At 38.3% G+C, this 21,209-nt stretch overlaps 1 protein-coding gene across 1 annotated transcript in view; it reads left to right on the forward strand.

The window, feature by feature from the left end:
• Positions 1 to 21,209, forward strand: part of ryr2a (ryanodine receptor 2a (cardiac)) — a 375,294-nt gene that overhangs the window by 301,870 nt on the left and 52,215 nt on the right. The window contains 11 exon segments of the mRNA XM_030754826.1: positions 8,540 to 8,620; positions 8,982 to 9,070; positions 11,080 to 11,208; positions 11,950 to 12,054; positions 13,797 to 13,878; positions 14,505 to 14,663; positions 15,268 to 15,422; positions 16,482 to 16,697; positions 16,787 to 17,059; positions 18,410 to 18,616; positions 18,706 to 19,011. Coding sequence (XP_030610686.1) covers positions 8,540 to 8,620; positions 8,982 to 9,070; positions 11,080 to 11,208; positions 11,950 to 12,054; positions 13,797 to 13,878; positions 14,505 to 14,663; positions 15,268 to 15,422; positions 16,482 to 16,697; positions 16,787 to 17,059; positions 18,410 to 18,616; positions 18,706 to 19,011 — 1,802 coding nt within the window.

The following is a 21,209-nucleotide window of genomic DNA, read 5'->3' on the forward strand; positions in this document are numbered from 1 at the left end:
GGTGGCAGAGGTTAAAGAAAAACAAAAAACTATTGGACTATTGCTTCATAGATATGAAGAGGGTCTTCATATCTATGAAGCAATAGTCCTTGTAAAGACCTGTTGCATTATTATTAGTTAAAATTTTCAGTTAATTGTTCATTACAAAAATAACTAATAATCTTTGTCAACTCTGATGTGTTTTTTTCTCTGGCATTGTGTTAACACACACCCGCAGGCTCCCAACAAGCAAACTGCCAAAACATCTGCTTTTGTTGAGGTGGTCACATTTGCTGATGATCAGTTAATTAAGTGCACTGGATTAGGAGCACCTGGCTGCTTAAGGTGTTCTCAGTTTTTCAAACTCTACTTCTGCATATTTTTTAAAATAAATAAATAAATAATGAAACTGTAATATATATATATAGATAGATAGATAGATAGATAGATAGATAGATAGATAGATAGATAGATAGATAGATAGATAGATATGTACATCACAATAATATTATTATTTATATAAAATAAACAATAAACTAAAGCCAATAGTTGCAGCCCTTCTCATTTCTCACCTTTCAGTGTGTTCTCTACCTCCTTTCCTTTTCTTTCTCTCTTGGAATGTTGCACTTGAGACATTAGACTAGCTGTTTTTGGCCATGCTGCTCTGCCAGTTTTGTGAAATCTGAACCTTCTTTTCTTCCTTTCTCCCCTTTTCTCTCAATTTACTGGCTGAGATGTGTTCTGTAGTCACTGTATTTGTCCATTGTATGTTAAGAAAACTTGAATAACATATAATCTTTTTTTCTGATTTTATGTTTTAACTTTATTTTCACCCCAGTATCGTATTTTAAGCTTGTGGTTTGGTTGTATTTGTAGTATGTGCATATCTATAAATCTTAACATGTTTGATGGACTAGAACTGTTTTTTGTCTTTAGCTTTAGTCAATTTTAAGTAAGACCTTACCATATCTATGTTAAAGCCTTTACACAATCAAGAGGATTTTAATTGTTCAAGTCACACTGTAAGGGCATGAAAAGACAAAGAGTTAAGGAACTTGCTGTTCTTTAAATATTTGTGATGTGCTGTCACTTTGACGATTACTGGTTCAGTACAAATATATAATTTTAGAGATTAATGCGTGGATATACTAAGCTGGAAAAATGAGCATGATGGCACTATCACAGAAAGCAAAAGTCCTAAGGGTGATCTGTGTGCTAATTTATATACAAAGACAAGGCCAGATAATTTCAATATCTTCCAGCATTCTGTCAAGAGAAGTGCAAATAAACGAGCAGACCTTATGAGTGTGAGGGACTAAGTAATGTACTAGTAAAAATAACACAGTGCAAGTGCAGGTTTTAGGTTTGTGTGAATCTGAAAAAGCATAGCAATTTAGATAAATGTTAGGAGGCTGAAGGAATCAATGTATTTTTTATATAAGGGCAAACTCACATGTTAGAAATTGTGTGTGGTCTTAAGGACTGAGACTCAGTCAGAGCACAGGTTATATCTAGTGGACAACTGCATTATTAAAAGCTATGTAATAATGAGTCACATAAAAATTTTTCACTCTTAAAGAGAAGCTCTTACAAATACATATGCAATAAGGCCAGCTACAAAACTGCAACTGTCCAAGCCTTTCAAGCACAAAGGTAACAGTCCTTCTCTTTAGTAAATCCCTACATTAGTATTTTAATGCTAAAGAAGGTTTTGCGCTGGTTCGGGCCATTAGTAAATCTGGTCCTAAGTCTTAAGATTGAGCTGTTTTATTCATCAGTCCATCCAGGAATTCAAGTCCCATCATTGTACAAATTAACACAAAGTGGTTGTGTAGAAGTCCATGGGAAATGACCCTTGGCGCTCATGATCCATGCCCTCAATAAATATTATAGTATCGATCTTTGTCCAGAAAGATGATAAAGCAGGCTAAGCTTTACCTTGTCATTGACAAGTTTTTGCCAGTGAATATGTGGTGGCACTCAAAAAATTGTGAGCCTTTATATATCACGGTGTGACATCACTGTTGCCATGTCTACCTTTTATAAACAGTATATAAAAGTACAAATGTTTGGGCACCCCTAGTCATGATTGTTATTCCCGTGAAGAGTTCAGTAAGTGATAAATGACTCTACCCTTTCTTATCAAGGATGACCCTACAATTTTAGATCCTGTGAGTAAGAGCTTGACAATGCTAGGAAATAAGAACTCCCCTTTGGCAGAAAGTGGTTCGGGGAGGGACAGCCATCTGCTGCGACCAATTGAGAGATAAGGGGAAAGAGAAGAGTAAAAAAAAAAAAAAGGGACGCATACTGAGACAAACTACAAAACAGTATTGGACGGTGGCATAATTTTTGTCATTTTGCCTCTGTACACCACCACAGTGGATTTTGAATCGATTCAGTTCAATTCAATTTTATTTTTATAGCACTAAATCACAATAACCAGTCACCTCAAGGCGCTTTGTATTGTAGGTGAAGACCCTACAATAATACAGAGAAAACCCAGCAGCCAAAATGACCCCCTATGAGCAAGCATTTGGCGACAGTGGGAAGGAAAATTGCTCTTTTAATAGGAAGAAACCTCCGGCAGAACCAGGGTCAGGGAGGGGCAGTCATCTGCTGTGACTGGTTGAGGCTGAGGGGAGACAGAGATTAATAATAACTAATGATTAAATAAAGAGTAGAGTATAAACAGAGTAAATAAGGTGAATGAAAAGAAACAGTGCATTATGGGACCCCCCAGCAGCCTAAATCTATAGGAGCATAACTAAGGGATGGTTTAGGGTCACCTGATCCAGCCATAACTATAAGCTGTATCATAAAGGAAAGTTTTAAGCCTAATCTTGAAAATAGAGAGGGTGTCTGTCTCCCAAATCCAAGCTGGGAGCTGGTTCCACAGAAGAGGGGCCTGAAAGCTGAAGGCTCTGCCTCCCATTCTACTCTTAATTATCCTAGGAACCATAAGTAAGCCAGCAGTCTGAGAGAGAAGTGCTCTGTTGGGGTGATATGGTACTATGAGGTCTTTGAGATAAGATGGTGCCTGATTATTCAAGACCTTGTATGTGAGGAGAAGAATTTTAAATTCTATTCTAGATTTAACAGGGAGCCAATGAAGAGAAGCCAATATGGGAGAAATATGCTCTCTCTTTCTAGTCCCAGTCAGTACTCTAGCTGCAGCATTTTGGATCAGCTGAAGGCTTTTCAGGGACCTTTTAGGACAGCCTGATAATAATGACTTACAATAGTGCAGCCTAGAAGTAATAAATGCATGAATAAGCTTTTCAGCATCACTCTGAGAAAGGATGTTTCTAATTTTAGAAATACTGTGCAAATGCAAAAAAGCGGTCCTACATATTTGTTTAATATGCACATTGAAGGACATATCCTGGTCAAAAATGACTCAAAGATTTCTCACAGTGTTACTGGAGGTCAAGGTAACACCATCCAGAGTAAGTCTCTGGTTTGACACCATGTTTCTAAGAATTGTGGGGCCGAGCACAAGAGCTTCAGTTTTATCTGAATTTAGAAGCAGGAAATTAGAGGTCATACAGGCCTTTAGGTCTTTAATCCATTCCTGTAGAATCAACCATTCAATATGATTAAAGTGCAGACTTTTAGTTTTACCTGCGTTTCCCCCACAACTCTGTGGGAGGAAGCAGGTCAAAGTTTATAACATGCAGTAGTTGTAAAGTGGGAGTTAAAAATGGTGACTGGAGAAGAAATGCTCAGTCCATCATGAGAAATTCTTCAGAAATCTGACCCCATAGCAGCATAACTAAGGAATGGTTCAGGGTCACAGGATCCTACCCTATCAATAACTTGTATCAAAAAGGAAGGTTTTAAGTATCACTCTCTCAAATCCAAACTAGAAGCTGATCCCACAGCTGAAGGTTCTGATTCCCATTCTACTTTCAGAACCTTTAGGAATTACAAATAAGCCTGCAGTCTGAGAGTGAGGTACTTTATTGGGATAATATGTTACTGTGGGGTCTTTAAGATATGGGGCCAGATCACATAGGACTTTCTATGTGAGAAGAAGGATACTAATTCAATTCTGTGAGCCAGTGCAGAGAAGCTAATGCAGGAGACGTAAGGTCTGTCATTCTAGTCCATGTTCGTATTCTTGTTGCAGTGTTTTGGCTTAACTTACGGTTTTTCAGTGAGCTTTTTTCAGTTAATCTAATAATAAGGAAAAGTCCCGTCTAGAATTAAACAATGTATGAATCTTTTTTTAGTATTGCACTTGAGACAAGATGTTCCTAATTTTAGCAGTATTGAAGAGATATTAAATATGCATGTTAAAGGTTGGATCCTAGTCAAAAATGCCTTTGAGAAAGTACTCAAAAGTACTACTGGAGTCCAAGAAAATAATAGAATATAGAATAGAATAGAATAGAATAGAATAGAATGCCTTTATTGTCATTATACAGGGTGTACAATGAGATTGGAGGGCCACTCCTGTTCAGTGCCATACAATAGAAAGTGAAACTTTCTAAATAAAAATATAATAATCTAATATAATCTAAAAATATACAGAAAATAAAACAGTTTGTATAAAATATACAGAAAATAAAATGTATAAAAATATATACAGAAAATAAAATGTATTAAAAATACAGAAAATAAGAGAATGTATAAAAATATATACATTGTAAAAAATAAAATAAGTGTATACATATAATAATGAAGATGTTAAGTCTTGCACTTGGTGAATGAATATTGCACTAGTGAATGAATATTGGCTATTACACAATATAGGAGTGATAGATATTGTTCAGTATGAATAATATAATATTGCACATATCTGATATCCAGTATCTGCTGAGATGCAATTTTTTTTTTTTTTTGGACAAAATACTTCAGTTTTGTCTGAATTTTGAAGTAGAAAATTACAGGACATCTAGGCCTTTATGTCTTTAAGACACAACTGTGGTGAAACTACAGTTTGCCTAAAGGAACCATGTACTATAAGTATTTGGACATTGGCATACTTTCTGTAATTTTGCTTTGGTAGACCACCACAGTGGAATCACCCAATGCCCTTTCTCTTTCTGTGCTATCCAAGAATCTCAAGCAACTGAATCTTTTGTTATTCAGAATAGTTCAAACGGTGCAAAGGGAAGGAATTTTGGTTATCCTCCTGCCAGGTTTTCAATCCTTACACTTGCCTTTCACTTGCCTTGAGGCAAAATGATTAACTATGACTGCCTGATTGTGACATTAATCGTAAGCATAATTTTTTTGTCAATATTGAAATGTTTTATGTAATTTGGAAGCATGTAAATGGTAAATGGACTGGTTCTTATATACCGCTTTTCTACTCAGCCACTCAAACTGCTTTAAACAGTACATCTTCAATCAGCCATTCACACAAGCACTTTTTTCTACACTTCAACATCTAAATGCTTTCTAATATTTGTGCGCACATTCACACTGTGATGAGCACATTGGAAACAACTTGGGTTCAGTACCATGTTGAAGGATACCTTGGCATGCAGGCTGGAAAAGCCAGGGATCGAACTACCAAACTTCAGATTAATAAATGAACTGCTCTACCTCCTGAGCCACAGGCACAGCCAATGCATTTGTTAAATACATAACAGTTCTTTTCACTGAACTATTCTAATAATAGCAATAAATCGCCAATCAACTGGAGGGGGCTTCTGGCAGGAAAGTATATCTGCAGTTTTCTTCTGCTTTCCTGCAAATGCATGACTCTGAGACTTGTGAGGCAAGGTAATATGGACCTATTAGGAGCTGCTGAGCAGAGATAAACTGGATCGTTGACAAGGTAAACTGTCATTTTATCTGACTGACATGCTTCCCTTCCACAAGAGGGTCTGACGGCTAAGTAAGCTTGTAGTTTCAGCACACTGATTTGTAGCGGCCTCTGCAGAGTCCAGGACTGTCTGATTGTCCTGTAGTTCCACACAATCACAAAGCCTTACATGGAGGCATATGTAACCACCACATCCCAGCTGGACACAAGGGATCTCAAAGAAACATCATGACACAGGACATGAAACATGTCGTATAAAGCACTAAGTGCTCAAGCAGAGTAGAAAAGCACTATTTAATAACCAGTCCATTTACCAGCTGCCCTCTGGGTGTAAGGGAAAAGCCCTGTTTGTTGAATATAACACTGATAAACATGAATTTGAAAACTCTGTATAATTTACTGTGAGCCTAAACTTTGGTGAAACACATTGGCGAAAAGAGGTGTTGAATTTAAGGACGTCCGATTATGAACTGGGGCATATATAGATCCAAGTCCAAGTATTCGCATGCCTCTGGCCTTCAGAGGTAAAAGTGTAGCTACAATTGTGTGCATGAAAGCAAACTTTTATAAACTGATTTAGGTGTCTGAGTATGAGGAATAGGTGAAACTTTCTGTCCTTGGCACAAGAAAGTAAGTTGAATAGAACCATCTGGATTGAAATGAACTGTTCTGTTTCATATCTCAAGAAGAGATATGATTTACTGCCTCACAGTATGTGAGTTCAGAGCATTTGTGACAACAGTTATTTAAACTCCATTAAACCTTGGGGCTCATTACATTAATGAGAGAATGTCTCCCTTGGAGAGTGTGGTTGCAGGCTGTAGAGAGACTCACTGAAGGTGGTCCAGCTGAAAGGAGGATCTCCTGGTCACAGAGGGGTTCTGAGCAATGGGTCAGGGATGAAAAAGGCTGGAACACAGTGGTTTAGATGAAGGCATATGGCATAAGTCAGAACACTGCTATATGACTTCTTTCACTTCTGCATTATGATCCAGGGTCAAACATCTTGCGTGAGATTACAGGCAGTATTTTCCTGCATCCCTCAGATAAGCGGAACGGGGCAAGTCACACTTGTCACCTTTCTAAGGTTAAGTTAGTAAGCTAATCCCAAAGCACCATTCAAGCTCTACGTGGAGGAATCAACTAGTAGTGCTGCACAAACAAGACAAGTAGTGTAGCAGTGCACAAGCACTCAGATTAATCCAGCTAAAGCAGCAGGTGTACTGTCGCCAGATTAACATTATGAAAGATGTGCAAGAAGCACCTAGCCATTAGTTCAGAAGCCGCAACCCTAAAGTATTGATACTAGCTAAAAGTAACAGCAACCTGCTCTTAAAGGTGAGAACATCCAAAGGAGACAATTACTGGGTGTCAGGCCCTTTTAGCAGATTGCATACATCAACTACGTTGTGCGTGACTTTGGTATTATCTCAAAACCTCAGCACATGTCCATGATGGAAATTCAGGTATTATATCTCTGTCAATGAAGAAGAATGAACTAGAACCATGTTTTGCTTCTTTTACTTTTAGGTATTACATATTATAATAACCCGTTTTTTACTCTTTGCAAACACAGTGAGTTCTGTGGACCTGCACACATGAACATCAGCAGAAGATACCTCAAATGTAAAGTCACTTTTTGGCTGTGATAAATAAAACAAGCTCTCTGACATCCTGGGACTATTCTACAGTAGTAGAAAAGTATTTGTTCCTTTCCTTATTTATTTATTTTTTGAATATTTGTTACACTTAAATATGTTTCATATCATCAAAGAAATTTTAATATTAGTCAAAGATATTCCATATAAATAAAAAATTGCAGTTTTTAAGGGGAAACACAAGTCATCTTTATATAATATTAACATTTCTTTAATGATCTGAAACATTCAAGTGTGACAAATACACAAAAAATAAACAAAGACAAACAAGAAATCTGGAAGGGGGTAGATACTTTTCCACAGCATTGTATTTCTGCACTACAAAAAGTAGTGCCTTTGTTTCAAATGAACAGATTTTCTCTCTTTTTGCCCAGTTCAGTGTCTTTTCATGTTGTATGGATGTATTCTGTTAATGTGTTGATGGTAATGTATTAAGTTAATGTAATGTGTTTCATCATCCTTCTTTTCTTTTCCCATTCCATGGTTCAAAGCAGCATTTTAACTCAGTCAGAACAGTCAGTTTCAACTAACTCATTGTAGTACTACAATGGAAAGCAGTAACCAATACATTCATGCCATGAAAAGAGCTGAAATCCAGTCCTTCCTATAAAATGCTGCAGTGCAGTGATCAGCCCACATCAGTCCACCACCAAGTGTTGTCACTGCCTACTGCTTATCCAAAAGTGTGTGTGTGTGTGTGTGTGTGTGTGTGTGTGTGTGTGTGTGTGTGTGTGTGTGTGTGTGTGTGTGTGTGTGTGTGTGTGTGTGTGCGTGCGTGTGTGTGTGTGTGTGATTAGAATGTTTTTATTGCCATAAACCTTTCACTAACTGAAAGAAAACACGGGATTTCCTCAAACTTGCACCGTCTCTTTTAATGCTTCATTCTCCATCTTCTTGTCTGTCTCTCCCTTTCCTATATGTTGTCTGCTTTTGTCTCCTGTGGTCTGACTTTTTTTCCTGCGTATGTGTGTCTGTTCATATGAATGTGTGTGTGCATCTGTGTATGTGCTTGCACATGCCCGTGTTCATGTGTGTACATTTGTGCATACCTCTGTATGTGCTTGTGCATGTGTGTGTCTGTGTGTGGGTGTGTGTGTGCATGTGTTTTTTTTTCTCTGGCCAGGTGAGAAGGTCATGCAGGATGATGAGTTCACTTGTGACCTTTTCCGCTTCCTGCAGCTACTCTGTGAAGGACACAACTCAGGTGTGTGCAAGTTCTTTGAAATTCATTTCACGGAGAAATGTGGCTCAGTATTTTAATTTTGCACCAATTTCTCCAGAAAACATTTTAGTGTTCATGGCCAAATTATTAGTCATCTGAAACGTGTTTAAAAAAAGAGGAGTGTTTCATTGTGCAATTTTATCTGTTTTTTTTTTTTTTTTTACTAGCTTACATGTGTGAATTACTACTGGTTATTGTAGACGTAACTATAGAATAACCATCTTTGAGGTCGAAGGCATAACATGGGGCAAAGCGCAACATAGAAGCATTTAATGAACTGTTAGACCTTCTGCCTACTACATTTACTCAACTGAACACAAAATTTTATGGTATCTTATTTCAGACTTCCAGAACTACTTGAGGACTCAAACAGGGAACAACACAACTGTTAACATCATTATCTCCACTGTTGATTACGTCCTAAGAGTTCAGGTTAGCTTGTTTTGTTCACTACTGTTGGTTTAATGACAATGAATTTATTCAATTTTCAATTCAATTCAATTTTATTTATATAGCGCCAAATCACAACAAACTGTCGCCTCAAGGCGCTTTGTATTGTGGGTAAAGACCCTACAATAATACAGAGAAAACCCAACAGTCAAAACGACCCCCTATGAGCAAGCACTTGGCGACAGTGGAAAGGAAAAACTCCCTTTTAACAGGAAGAAACCTCCAGCAGAACCAGGCTCAGGGAGGGGCAGTCAGCTGCCGCGACCGGTTGGGCTGAGGGGAGAGAAAGACATGCTGTGGAACAGAGCCAGAGATTAATATCAATTAATGAGTAAATGCAGAGTGGAGTATAAACAAAGTAAATAAGGTGAATGAGAAACAGTGCATTATGTGAACCCCCCAGCAGACTAGGCCTATAGCAGCATAACTAAGGGATGGTTCAGGGTCACCTGATCCAGCCCTAACTATAAGCTTTATCATAAAGGAAAGTTTTAAGCCTAATCTTAAAAATAGAGAGGGTGTCTGTCTCCCGAATCCAAGCTGGAAGCTGGTTCCACAGAAGAGGCGCCTGAAAGCTGAAGGCTCTGCCTCCCATTCTACTCTTAAGCATCCTAGGAACCACAAGTAAGCCAGCAGTCTGAGAGTAAAGTGCTCTGTTGGGGTGATATGGTACTATGAGGTCTTTGAGATAAGATGGTGCCTGATTATTCAAGACCTTGTATGTGAGGAGAAGAATTTTAAATTCTATTCTAGATTTAACAGGGAGCCAATGAAGAGAAGCCAATATGGGAGAAATCTGCTCTCTTTCTAGTCCCTGTCAGTACTCTAGCTGCAGCATTTTGGATCAGCTGAAGGCTTTTCAGGAAGCTTTTAGGACAGCCTGATAATAATGAATTACAATAATCCAGCCTAGAAGTAATAAATGCATGAATGAGCTTTTCAGCATCACTCTGAGAAAGGATGTTTCTAATTTTAGAAATATTGCGCAAACACATATTTGTTTAATATGTGCATTGAAGGACATATCCTGGTCAAAAATGACTCCAAGATTTCTCACAGTGTTACTGGAGGCCAAAGTAATGCCATCCAGAGTAAGTATGTGGTTAGACACCATGTTTCTAAGATTTGTGGGGCCGAGAACAAGAATTTCAGTTTTATCTGAATTTAGAAGCAGGAAATTAGAGGTCATCCAGGCCTTAATATCTTTAAGACATTCCTGCAGTTTAACTAATTGATGTGTGTCATCTGGCTTCATTGATAGGTAAAGCTGAGTATCATCTGCATAACAATGAAAATTGATGCAGTGCTTTCTAATAATACTGCCTAAGGGAAGCATGTATAATGTAAATAAAATTGGTCCTAGCACAGAACCCTGTGGAACTCCATAATTAACCTTAGTGTGTGAAGAAGACTCCCCATTTACATGAACAAATTGGAGTCTATGAGATAAATATGATTCAAACCACTGCAGTGCAGTACCTTTAATACCTATAGCAAGCTCTAATCTCTGTAATAAAATGTTATGGTCAACAGTATCAAAAGCTGCACTGAGCAGCTTTATGTACCCTTTATGTATACATTTTCTTGAATTGGAAGATCTTTCTTTCAACTTCAGTGAGTTCATGTGCTTTTAAGTAAGAATTCTTTAATGACATTACAAATAAGATATTAGATCATGGTAGCTATTTCCATTACAGTACATAACAAATATTGTTTTACCCAATTTGTTCGCTGGGTTACTGCAAATAAATAACTGCTTAGACAGCAACTAACCTGATAACATACTACAACTTGAATGTTAGTAAAAAAGTTGACTCTGGAGAATTCAGTGTGATTTGTTAGTAAATCTATTAAGTCAGGTTAAAAGTTTTAATTATTATTTCCTTATAATACTTAATTTTTTTTATTACTACTACTACTTTGTCACTAATAATAATACAAAAAACCCAGCCTCTAGTCACCTTTCCTCTTCCTGTGTCATTCTCCTCTAGGAGTCCATCAGTGATTTCTACTGGTATTATTCTGGAAAAGATGTGATTGATGAGCAGGGCCAAAGGAATTTCTCCAAAGCAATAAATGTGGCCAAGCAGGTTTTCAATACCCTCACTGAGTACATCCAGGTAAGAGAATACAATGCAGTCATCAGTGTTAAAGCCCTGCTATACAGAAGAAGGTGATATATGTTGTTCAAATACACTATGTGGGCAAAAGTATTAACAATGGGAATCAATCAAGCTCCCAACACACAATTTTTGCACTGATGTTAATGCCAGAAGAGATTTGGAGCTCTACAGTTATTCAGTCAGCAGCACACTGGTGACTTCTATGCACTCTATTCCTGAGTACTTGGGGGCACCACTGTGTAACTTTATGTGATCTGCCATTTTGTGGCTGATTTGCTGTGGTTTCTAAGGTTTCCATGCTGCAATAATACCACTGAAAGTAAATGTGGAAAATCTAGGAGGGAACAAATTTGACAAACTGAATTGTTGGAATGGTGGCATCCTATTACCACGCTCAAAATCAGTGAACTTGTTAGAATGACCCATTCTTTCATTAATGTTTGTAAAGGCAGACTATATGCCTAGGTGACTGATTTTCATAAACCTGTGGCTGTGAGAATGAAAAAACCTGGTGTCAATAAACAAGATATATGGTTCAATACTTTTGTCCATATAATATATATTCTCAAAAGACAGCTGTTTGTCAGAAGCAAAAATTAGGATCATTGTCTTTCTGATATTATTAATTCAAGGCAGTGTTTGAGCCCAACTGTAAAAGTCACAGATAGATGATGATGACTATGACATTTTCTGAGGCTGTATCTGTGAAAATATTTACACTTATCGATGTTGTTCTAGGGTCCATGCACTGGCAACCAACAGAGTTTGGCCCATAGTCGACTGTGGGACGCTGTGGTTGGGTTTCTGCATGTTTTCGCTCACATGCAGATGAAATTGTCTCAAGTGAGTAAGTTTGTTGTGGGGTGTCTGCAGACTCAGGCTCTGAGATATAATTCAGTAACACTGGAAATAATGTAGTTGGCAACTTGCAGATTCTGTAGCCCAAAGAATCTTTTTCTGCATTATGTTCTATAAAAAAGTCATATCACTCATAAATATCTCTGCATAACAAAAAACTTGAGACAGTGCAATATGTGCTTTAGGCTATTATCGGCAAGTAACATGATAGGTTCGGATCATTTTAATAACTCAGAGAACAAACACACAATCCTTTTTGAACTTGCGCAAGGAGGAGAGATCCGTTCCTTGAACTCAGCTCACGGCTGAGCGGAAGTTACCTGTGCCAAAGGACTGCTTCCTGCGCAGCGCTTTTATTTGAACTTTCACAATAAGACCACGTGGGTTACACCAAACGCAGTTTACAGCATGTAATAAACAACATTCTTGGCTTTTTCCTTACCATATATGGTAGTAGGTATACTGTGGAATGTGCATGTAACATGGCGTATATGAGACACGTGTCCTATGTGTGTATTCTCTGCAGGCTGAAAACAGCCTGCAGGTAACTTCAACTTCCTTTGTAAAAAATGTCACCACATGTTTCCATTTCAAACATAAAAACAACAGTATCATATGTACATAAAACAACTTATAGAAAATATACAAACAGAAGATATGATAATTCATAATGAACAGAAGGGAATTTATACTATAACTCCAACAAACATCAGTCTATCGCTTATAAAATTGCATGTAATATAGGTATTATATGTGAACCAAATCTGTCAGTCACAAGTTTAGTGCCATGCATTCATTTAAATAAGCACTTAAAAATCAGGCTACATTACGTCTCTATGAATTTTAGAAGACATTTTCATGGTTGGTAGTTTTGCTGATATGTTGGTTCCTTATTAGTGTAGCCTAAGATCCACAGCCTGAGCTCGCCTAGCTGTTTCAAATATTTGCTTTCTTACCTCGGGTGACCATGATTTTTTTCATTCCAATGTCCTTGCTTTAGAACAGGGGTCTGAAACTCCAGGGCTTGAGGGCTGGTGTCCTGCAGGTTTTAGATGTGTCCCTGATCCAACACACCTGAATCAAATGGCTGAATTACCTCCTCAGTATGCAGTCAAGTTCTCCAGAGTCCTGCTAATGACTTCTATATTTGACTCAGGTGTGTTGAAGCAGAGACACATCTAAAACCTGCGGGACACCGGCCCTCAAGGCCTGGAGTTTGAGACCCCTGCTTTAGAACTACACGCATAATCTAATCATCTAAATGTGCTTATTTAAAATTGCTTCTAAATAAACTAATGCTGTATATTTAATTCAGTACTTGTTTTTCAGCTATTAACAATTGCTGTTTGCTATGGCACATTGTTTGAGACTATTGTTTCTTTCCTACATGTGTGCTATTTCTCATATTTATTGTTAGTGGCATAGGCATAGGAAACTCATGTACTTGTTGTGAAGTTTATAACAAGCATATAAAAGCACATTGACTTCTCAAATAGACAAGAAAAGTGTCACATACCAGTGTGTTACCATTCTTTTCTTGAATTAATAGTACATTGATTTGTTATAGTAAGTTAAAAAAAAAAAAAAAACAGTGATCCTCAGGGATCACTGTAATTCCATCACGGTTACTGCTAATTTTTAACAAGTCACAATGAGTGGAAATGGCTGTTGAATTATTTAAACATGTTTTCCTGCCTTCTTTTTTGTTTTATTTTGTTTTGTTTCAGGACTCCAGTCAGATTGAATTACTAAAGGAACTAATGGATCTGCAGAAAGACATGGTGGTCATGCTGCTGTCTATGTTAGAGGGTAGGCTTGCTTTAACAAACACACTTGCATTATTCAAGATTGGCATACTGAAAGAAATAATAGAAACATGAAAATCATTATCAGATCTTAGCTGCCTTTGCGGTGGTAAAGTGCAATTCTACAAATCTTTGATCATTCCTCCAAAAGGTATACTGACTGAGCACACGTTGCCATTAAGGGAATCACAATTTTAATTCTGCTCATTTCACAGTGTCTAATCTCATGAAGTTTAAGAGAGCAAAACATTTTGTGCTAATCTGTATACATCTTTATTTAATGGTGTAAATGGCCATGTAAGGACCTGCAGCTGAAAAATGAAGCCACTTTGAGCATTGTCTTTATTTTTCAGACTCATTTGGACACTGGTTGTGTTATAAGATGATATGTAGCTAAGGATAGTGTAATTTCTTGAGATTTTTAATCTCACTTGACTATTTTTTCAAATTTGTAGTTTTGACTGTTTAACGTTTAAAATATGTCTCCAAAATAACAAGCTAACTGGTTCTGCAAAATATAAAGTTTTTAGATCTACCACAATGATCTTAGGGAACAGAGTCAAGAAACTGAGAAATACTTTATCTTTTGTGGATCTGTGAAATGTGTGGTATTCTGTCTTGTCCTGACAGGTAATGTTGTGAATGGGACCATTGGAAAGCAGATGGTGGACATGTTGGTGGAGTCCTCCAACAATGTAGAGATGATCCTCAAATTCTTTGACATGTTCCTCAAACTGAAGGACCTGACCTCTTCAGATGCCTTCAAGGAGTATGACCCTGACGGAAAAGGCAAGGCCCAACAAACATACACTATACGGACAAAAGTATTGGGCCAGCTACACACTACACTTGCATGAACAGGTGTAATGCATAGCTGTGGCTGCATAGTTTTTGTGCCACGGTTAATGCCAGAAGAGTTTTAGAACTCTACAGTTACTGAGTCACTGAGTCAATGATTGACTTTTATGCACCTCAGCACTCAGTGACCCCACTCTGTAACTTGTGGCCTGCAACTTGGCTGAGTTGCTGTGGTTTCCAAATGTTCCCACTTTGCCTTAATACCACTTGCAGTTGATCATGGAATATCTAGGGAGGAAGAAATTTCACAGACTGACTTTTGCAATAGGATGCTACCATTATAACAAGTCAATTGGAGCATTACTCTTTAGAATGACCCATTCTTTCACTAATATTTGTAAAGGCAGACTGCATGCCTAGGTGCTTGATCTTTTAAACCTGTGACAATGAGACTGACAACACCTGAATTCAAAATTAAGAGGAATAGCAAGGTACTTTTGTCCATATAGTTTATTTTTCTATTAGTCATTGAGGAGTTACATCATTTGAATCCAAGAAGATTTACAAGTTTTTAGATTTGTGATTAAACTGGCAGGTGTCATCTCTAAGAGGGACTTTCATAAGGCCATGGAGAGCCACAAACACTACACCCAGTCCGAGACAGAGTACTTGCTTTCTTGTGCTGAGACTGATGAGAATGAACTTCTCGACTATGAAGAGTTTGTGGAGCGCTTTCATGAGCCAGCCAAGGTAAATTATAAAAAATTTCTTTGAGAGTTCTCATTAGGGGTTTTGACTATTATTTATTTATTTTTAACCTTTCCATACTTTGGACTGGAAAATGGAGTTGAGGATATTTATTAATAAAAATGTAAGCAGAATTGGTCATTTGTACAGCCTGTTGTGTTGAAGCCAAAATGCACATGTTCACGTTGCCGCTTAAGCATTCATTAATACATACAATTTGTCACTAGTGGTGGTGTTCTCTCAAACGGATAAAAATTAACACATAACAAATGACTCATGAAATATTATTGGTCAGCCAGTTAATTTATCTGAGCAGCCTGCCCAGGTAGAGTCTATTTATGAGAAACAGGCTTCATGTTTATACACTAAATATTTAATTAAACATCTACTGTTCCTATTTTTCTTTTGCTTTATCCTTATTTACCCATTATTTTTAGCAAGCTAATAGTTTATCTGTCTCTTTCAATTCATATCTCTTCCTATTTGCTTATTTTCTGTGTGAAACATGGAAAATAAGCAAAGTACTGGTATTTAGGTATTATATCTTATTCAATGGGTAGCACGGTGGCATGGTGGTTTGCATTGCTGCTAGAATGACATCTAGAAGGTCTGGATTCAATTCCACCTTGGCCCGGACATGCCAACGTGCAAACTCCACTCTTGCTACAGTATATAGAGTTTGCATGTTATCCTTGTGTCTGCGTGGGTTTCCTCAGGGTACTCCAGTTTCCTCCCACAGTCCAAAGACATGCAGTTACTGGGGTTAGGTTAATCAGTCATTATAAATTGCCCATAGGTGTGAATGGTTGTCTGTCTCTCTGTGTTGGTCCTGCGACAGGCTGGCAACCTGTACTGGGTGTGCCCTGCCGCTTGCTCTGTGTCAACACAGGGCATAGCTGACATGCCTCAAGCAGAAGAGAATGGCTGGATCTCTTGGTTGGGAGTGAGCAAATTACATAGAAAAACCTTATATTTACTCAGAAAGGATTGCATTATGGGACTGGATAACAGTGTTTTATTCAAAAATGAAAAATCCTCTGAAATTTATCTGTGATTCCACAGGACATTGGCTTCAATGTGGCAGTTTTGCTGACCAACTTGTCAGAGCACATGCCTCATGACACCCGGTTGCAGACTTTCCTGGAGTTGGCAGAAAGTGTCCTCAACTACTTCCAACCATACCTGGGCCGGATCGAGATCATGGGAAGTGCAAAGCGGATCGAGAGGGTCTACTTTGAGATCAGTGAGTCCAGTCGTACACAGTGGGAGAAACCTCAGGTAAATACAGCAAATAAATCAGAAAATATGACACTTGTCCTTTAAATACAGTATGCCACTATTAGCTAAAGCTTTTACTTTCATCCCAGGTAAAGGAGTCCAAGCGACAGTTTATATTTGATGTGGTGAATGAAGGAGGGGAGAAGGAGAAGATGGAACTGTTTGTGAATTTCTGTGAGGACACCATATTTGAAATGCAGCTGGCGGCTCAGATGTCTGATGCTGGCGAGCGCTCAGCTGTAAAAGAGGAGAACGAGCGTGAGAAACCAGATGAGGAGAGCCCTGATATGGGTTTTTTTTCTTTTACCACTGTCTGCATGGCACTGCTAGCTCTCCGATACAACACCATGCTAATAATAAAGGTGGGTGCACACACAGCACTGAGTCCAGCTAACAGTAAAGAAGTCTGGATGTATTTTGGAATATTTGAACTAAGTATTTGAACTTTTCTGAAAATATGCAAAATAAGAAAATTATAAATAATATAAAAATCCTGAATTCAGTATATGACAGCAGATCCTCTGCAGGTGTGTTACACTGGTCAGAAAAGATACCCACCAGACAGTCAGATAAGCTCACAATGTGACATACAATGAGACAGAAACACATTTTACATTTACAAAAATTGCAGAAATTGCAAAAATAAAAACAAACAAAAATCAAACATGTATGCTTGTACACGGTTCAACACTTTTTAGTCATAGTATACTGTAAGCTTGTGGAATTCTGATCTGGACAGTTAAGTAGCAGGGGGATTGTTAATCACTTACAGCTGCTTTGGTGTAAATGAAATTAGCAACAGGTGCAGTAAATGGTAAATGGTAAATGGACTAGTTCTTATATAGCGCTTTTCTACTCAATCAGAGCACTCAAAGCGCTTATACATTGTAGGGGGCAACAATGAGACAACCCTTTTCTGACTGGTTTTGCACTAGTTTTGCATTTGGCTTGAGGGAGTGACACTACTGGTAGCAGGCCCACACAGGCTGCACAGGTAGTCTAACTCCTTGTTGAGGATTATTTTGTAATGTCCAAGGATTCAACATTTTCTCTCTCATGCTTTATGTTGTGTTTGACCTCTTGATCCTGCAGCTAATGGAGGTATAGGCAAACTACTGAGCACCATTTTGAGTTGCTGCAATAAAATTTCTGCAAAATGGACTAGCCAAATGTATCGCTGTAGTGTGGATGGCTATGCACTATTTAGTCATCTAACCAATAGAAAATTGTTCAGTGGGTAAATGTCAGTTGATGAATGCTTGACACTATATTGAATTCAAGCTTTTATATCACTTTTCAGACAAATTTAGACCAAATTTAGACCTAAAGGAGATCTTTTTTTTAAGGCTGATGACTAGCCATGCACAACTGGCTGACAAAACAACCTTCATAGATGGGTGCTCCTTTTTGTTTTTCCTTTGCTACAATGCTACAATGATGCAGGATTATACAGTGCTACTAAAAGAAAAGAGAATATCCTACTTTTCATAAGTTAATTCTCTATTACCATTGTCATTTTTAGTCTGTGTGTTTATGTTGGCACTGCACTAATAATCACTCATTTTTAAGGAGCAATCATTCGTTAACAATGTTCCTAACTTGAGCAAAGATGAAAGGGGTGGTGTATGTTTATCAATGCAAAAAGAAGTGTCTAGTAATCAGCTCAGTACTACTGAAAAGACAGTTCACCTACAGCTTAGCTTTGGTTTCAGGTACTGTCCATGAAGAGCTTGAAGAAACAAATGAAGAAGATAAAGAACATGACTGTGAAGGACATGGTAACCACTCTGGTCTCCTCCTACTGGTCAGTCTTGTTAGGCCTCCTCCATGTGGTGTTCAATGTGACTCGAGGATTCTGCAGAATCTTCTACAACACTTTCATGGGGGGAAATCTGGTGGAGGGGGCCAAGACCATAAAGGTTTTTTCAGATGGTTTTATAGCAAAATAAAGAACAGTCTAGATAAAATAACAGCTGTTTGTTAATAGCTAAAATGCTTCCACACCTAGGTATCAGAGCTGTTGGCCAACATGCCAGACCCTACCCAGGATGAGGTGCGGGGTGAAGGGGAGAACAGAGAGAAGAGGTTGTCTGATCGCAGCTCCACCAAGGCAGACTTGGCTGACCTGGCAGTCAACACCAGTGAGACTGAGCTGCTATCAGACATTTTTGGTTTGGACTTAAGAAGGGAAGGGGGCCAGTACAAGATCACTCCCCATAACCCCAACGCCAGCCTTACTGAACTCCTCAACTCCCCAGTTCCCTTGCCAACCCCATCTACAGTACCCCAAACTGAGGTCAGACAAACCCATCACGTGAGTTCACTCTTTCTTTCTTTCTACAAGTGAGAAGGGTCTATGCTTTATTTGCATTTTTTTTTTTTTTTGTCTGATTTTTTTAGGCTGGTTGTATGGCTAACTTTCAACTTTGTGAAAGTGAAAATCGTGATAATCAAATCTAGGTGTCCTTGACCTCAAGGTCAAGTTCACCTCAAGAACACGATATCTTCACGATGTCATGTAGGATTTTCAAATTAATACCACAGATATGTCTACAAAAATCTTGGGTGAGTTAGTGCATACCATAATGAGGGCAACCAGAGAAAGGGACATTATTCTTAGTGCTTTATATTTATTATGGTTTCTTTTGTCTGGTTCTTACTTAGCTATCTGATTCTGAATTGATATGATGAATAAAGTCACTAAGGCGTGTATGCACCCCCATTAAGATGTACTGAGACCTGGTAATTATGTGTTCTAGAACTTGTACTTCCAAGGGATTTGTACCACCTAAAGATTTTACTGCCAGGAGACTGAGGGGTAGCACTAGCAGCCAAGAGTATTTTTTTCTTATACACTATTCACTGTGGTGAAGGGTCTTGTTGTGAATGCTAGTGTTTAGTGTTTTTGTTTGTGGCCATCATGGCCTCTCAGAATGGCGGAGTGGAGTGGACCAGGTGAATTTCCATCATGGGATCAAATGTGTCCAAGTTTTTTTTGTAAAGAGAGCTTGGTTAGCAAGGTATCTGGATTAATGGGCTTATGGTGCCAGTTTCACCGCTGTTAGCACTGGTAACCACGGTAGTAGTTTTTAATGTACTGCCATTCATTGAAAATAAAGCCCTGTAAAAAGAATTGAATCATTTTGGAAAGTTTGCAAGCATTCTCAGATATATTTTTCTCTGCTGTAAGAACCCCAGAAAATCTGAAACATGTTTAGTCCTTCCATAGGCAGGTATTCATGTATTTAAAGAGTGCAGATCAAACTTTGGACTTCAGTTTTGCAGTGAAACACAGAAATAGTTTTTTCTCTTTTTGCTGCCACTGACCATTAAGATGTTTTGAATGCGGAAACATAAAAAGTTTGCAGGTTTGAGGGTGTTAGAGGGCAAACAGATGAGGTAGGTACTGAGAGAAGGGGATCCGGAGGGCCCAGCAGAAGGTCCCCAGCAGTGGACCCTGTGAAGTATTTTGCCTAAATATATGAAGCTTTTTTTCTTTTTTTTTTACACAACAAAACACAGAGTGATGATGATAATGAAGTGGACTGGGGCTCTGGTGAAGAGGAAACATATATTTCAGTCATGTCACTAATTTTAGTGTAACCATACTCTTTACCTCAGACTTGGACTAGAACTGCACAGTTAATCCCAGTTGGGATTGCAGGGGAAGTGTTTGACCACATCCAGTTTCTCATAGATATATTTGGAGCTACGGACCCACTTTTCCGCACCACATCTGTGCAAAAATTCAACTCTTTGTGTGCACAGGCTCAGGGTTTCTCACATGTTCAGTAGTACCCCCAGGTGGTGTATTTCTCAGTCTTCAAGCATCACATTAGTTGGCTGGTAGTGGTGGCTGTGCCGAGGCAAGGCAGGCTCAGATGGACAGATCACAGTGGAGTCACCATGCTTGCTGTAAGTAAGTGTTTCTAGCTATCATAAGTAGCTAGTATTGGAGCTGTGTAAAAAATAAAATGCTATCTATAAGTGGTCACAGCTGGGATTTATCAGCTTATAGTTCACCAGTAGTTATGTCTGAACGCCTTTGGCTCATTGTATAACTGCAACAGCACAAATGGCAATAATAATATAAACATGTGCAGCTTGTACCAGGAACTACAGCAAGAAATTTGCTTCTAGTAATTTCCTCTAACTACCTAGTTACCAGACTTTAATACATATTCAGTGTAGAGGCAGACTAGAATATGGTTGATGTAAGAATAGTCAAATTACTCTCTTTGTTTTATCACCCTAAAGGAATAATGAAATGTGAATAGACTAGCTCTTATATAGTGCTTTTCTATTCAGTCTCAGCACTTATACAACATGTTTACATTTACCCATTGCACACAAGCACTTCCATGATTAACTAAGCTAAGTGCTTTAATTATCTAACATTCACACTCCAACGCTTGCGGTGGAGAGCAACTTGGGGTTAAGTATCTTGCCCAAGGATACATTGGCAGGCAGCCTGGAGTAGCCTGGAATCAAACCGCTGACCTTCCGATCAGT

Source organism: Archocentrus centrarchus, chromosome 19 (genome assembly GCF_007364275.1).
Source record: "Archocentrus centrarchus isolate MPI-CPG fArcCen1 chromosome 19, fArcCen1, whole genome shotgun sequence".
Classification (NCBI taxonomy): domain Eukaryota; kingdom Metazoa; phylum Chordata; class Actinopteri; order Cichliformes; family Cichlidae; genus Archocentrus; species Archocentrus centrarchus.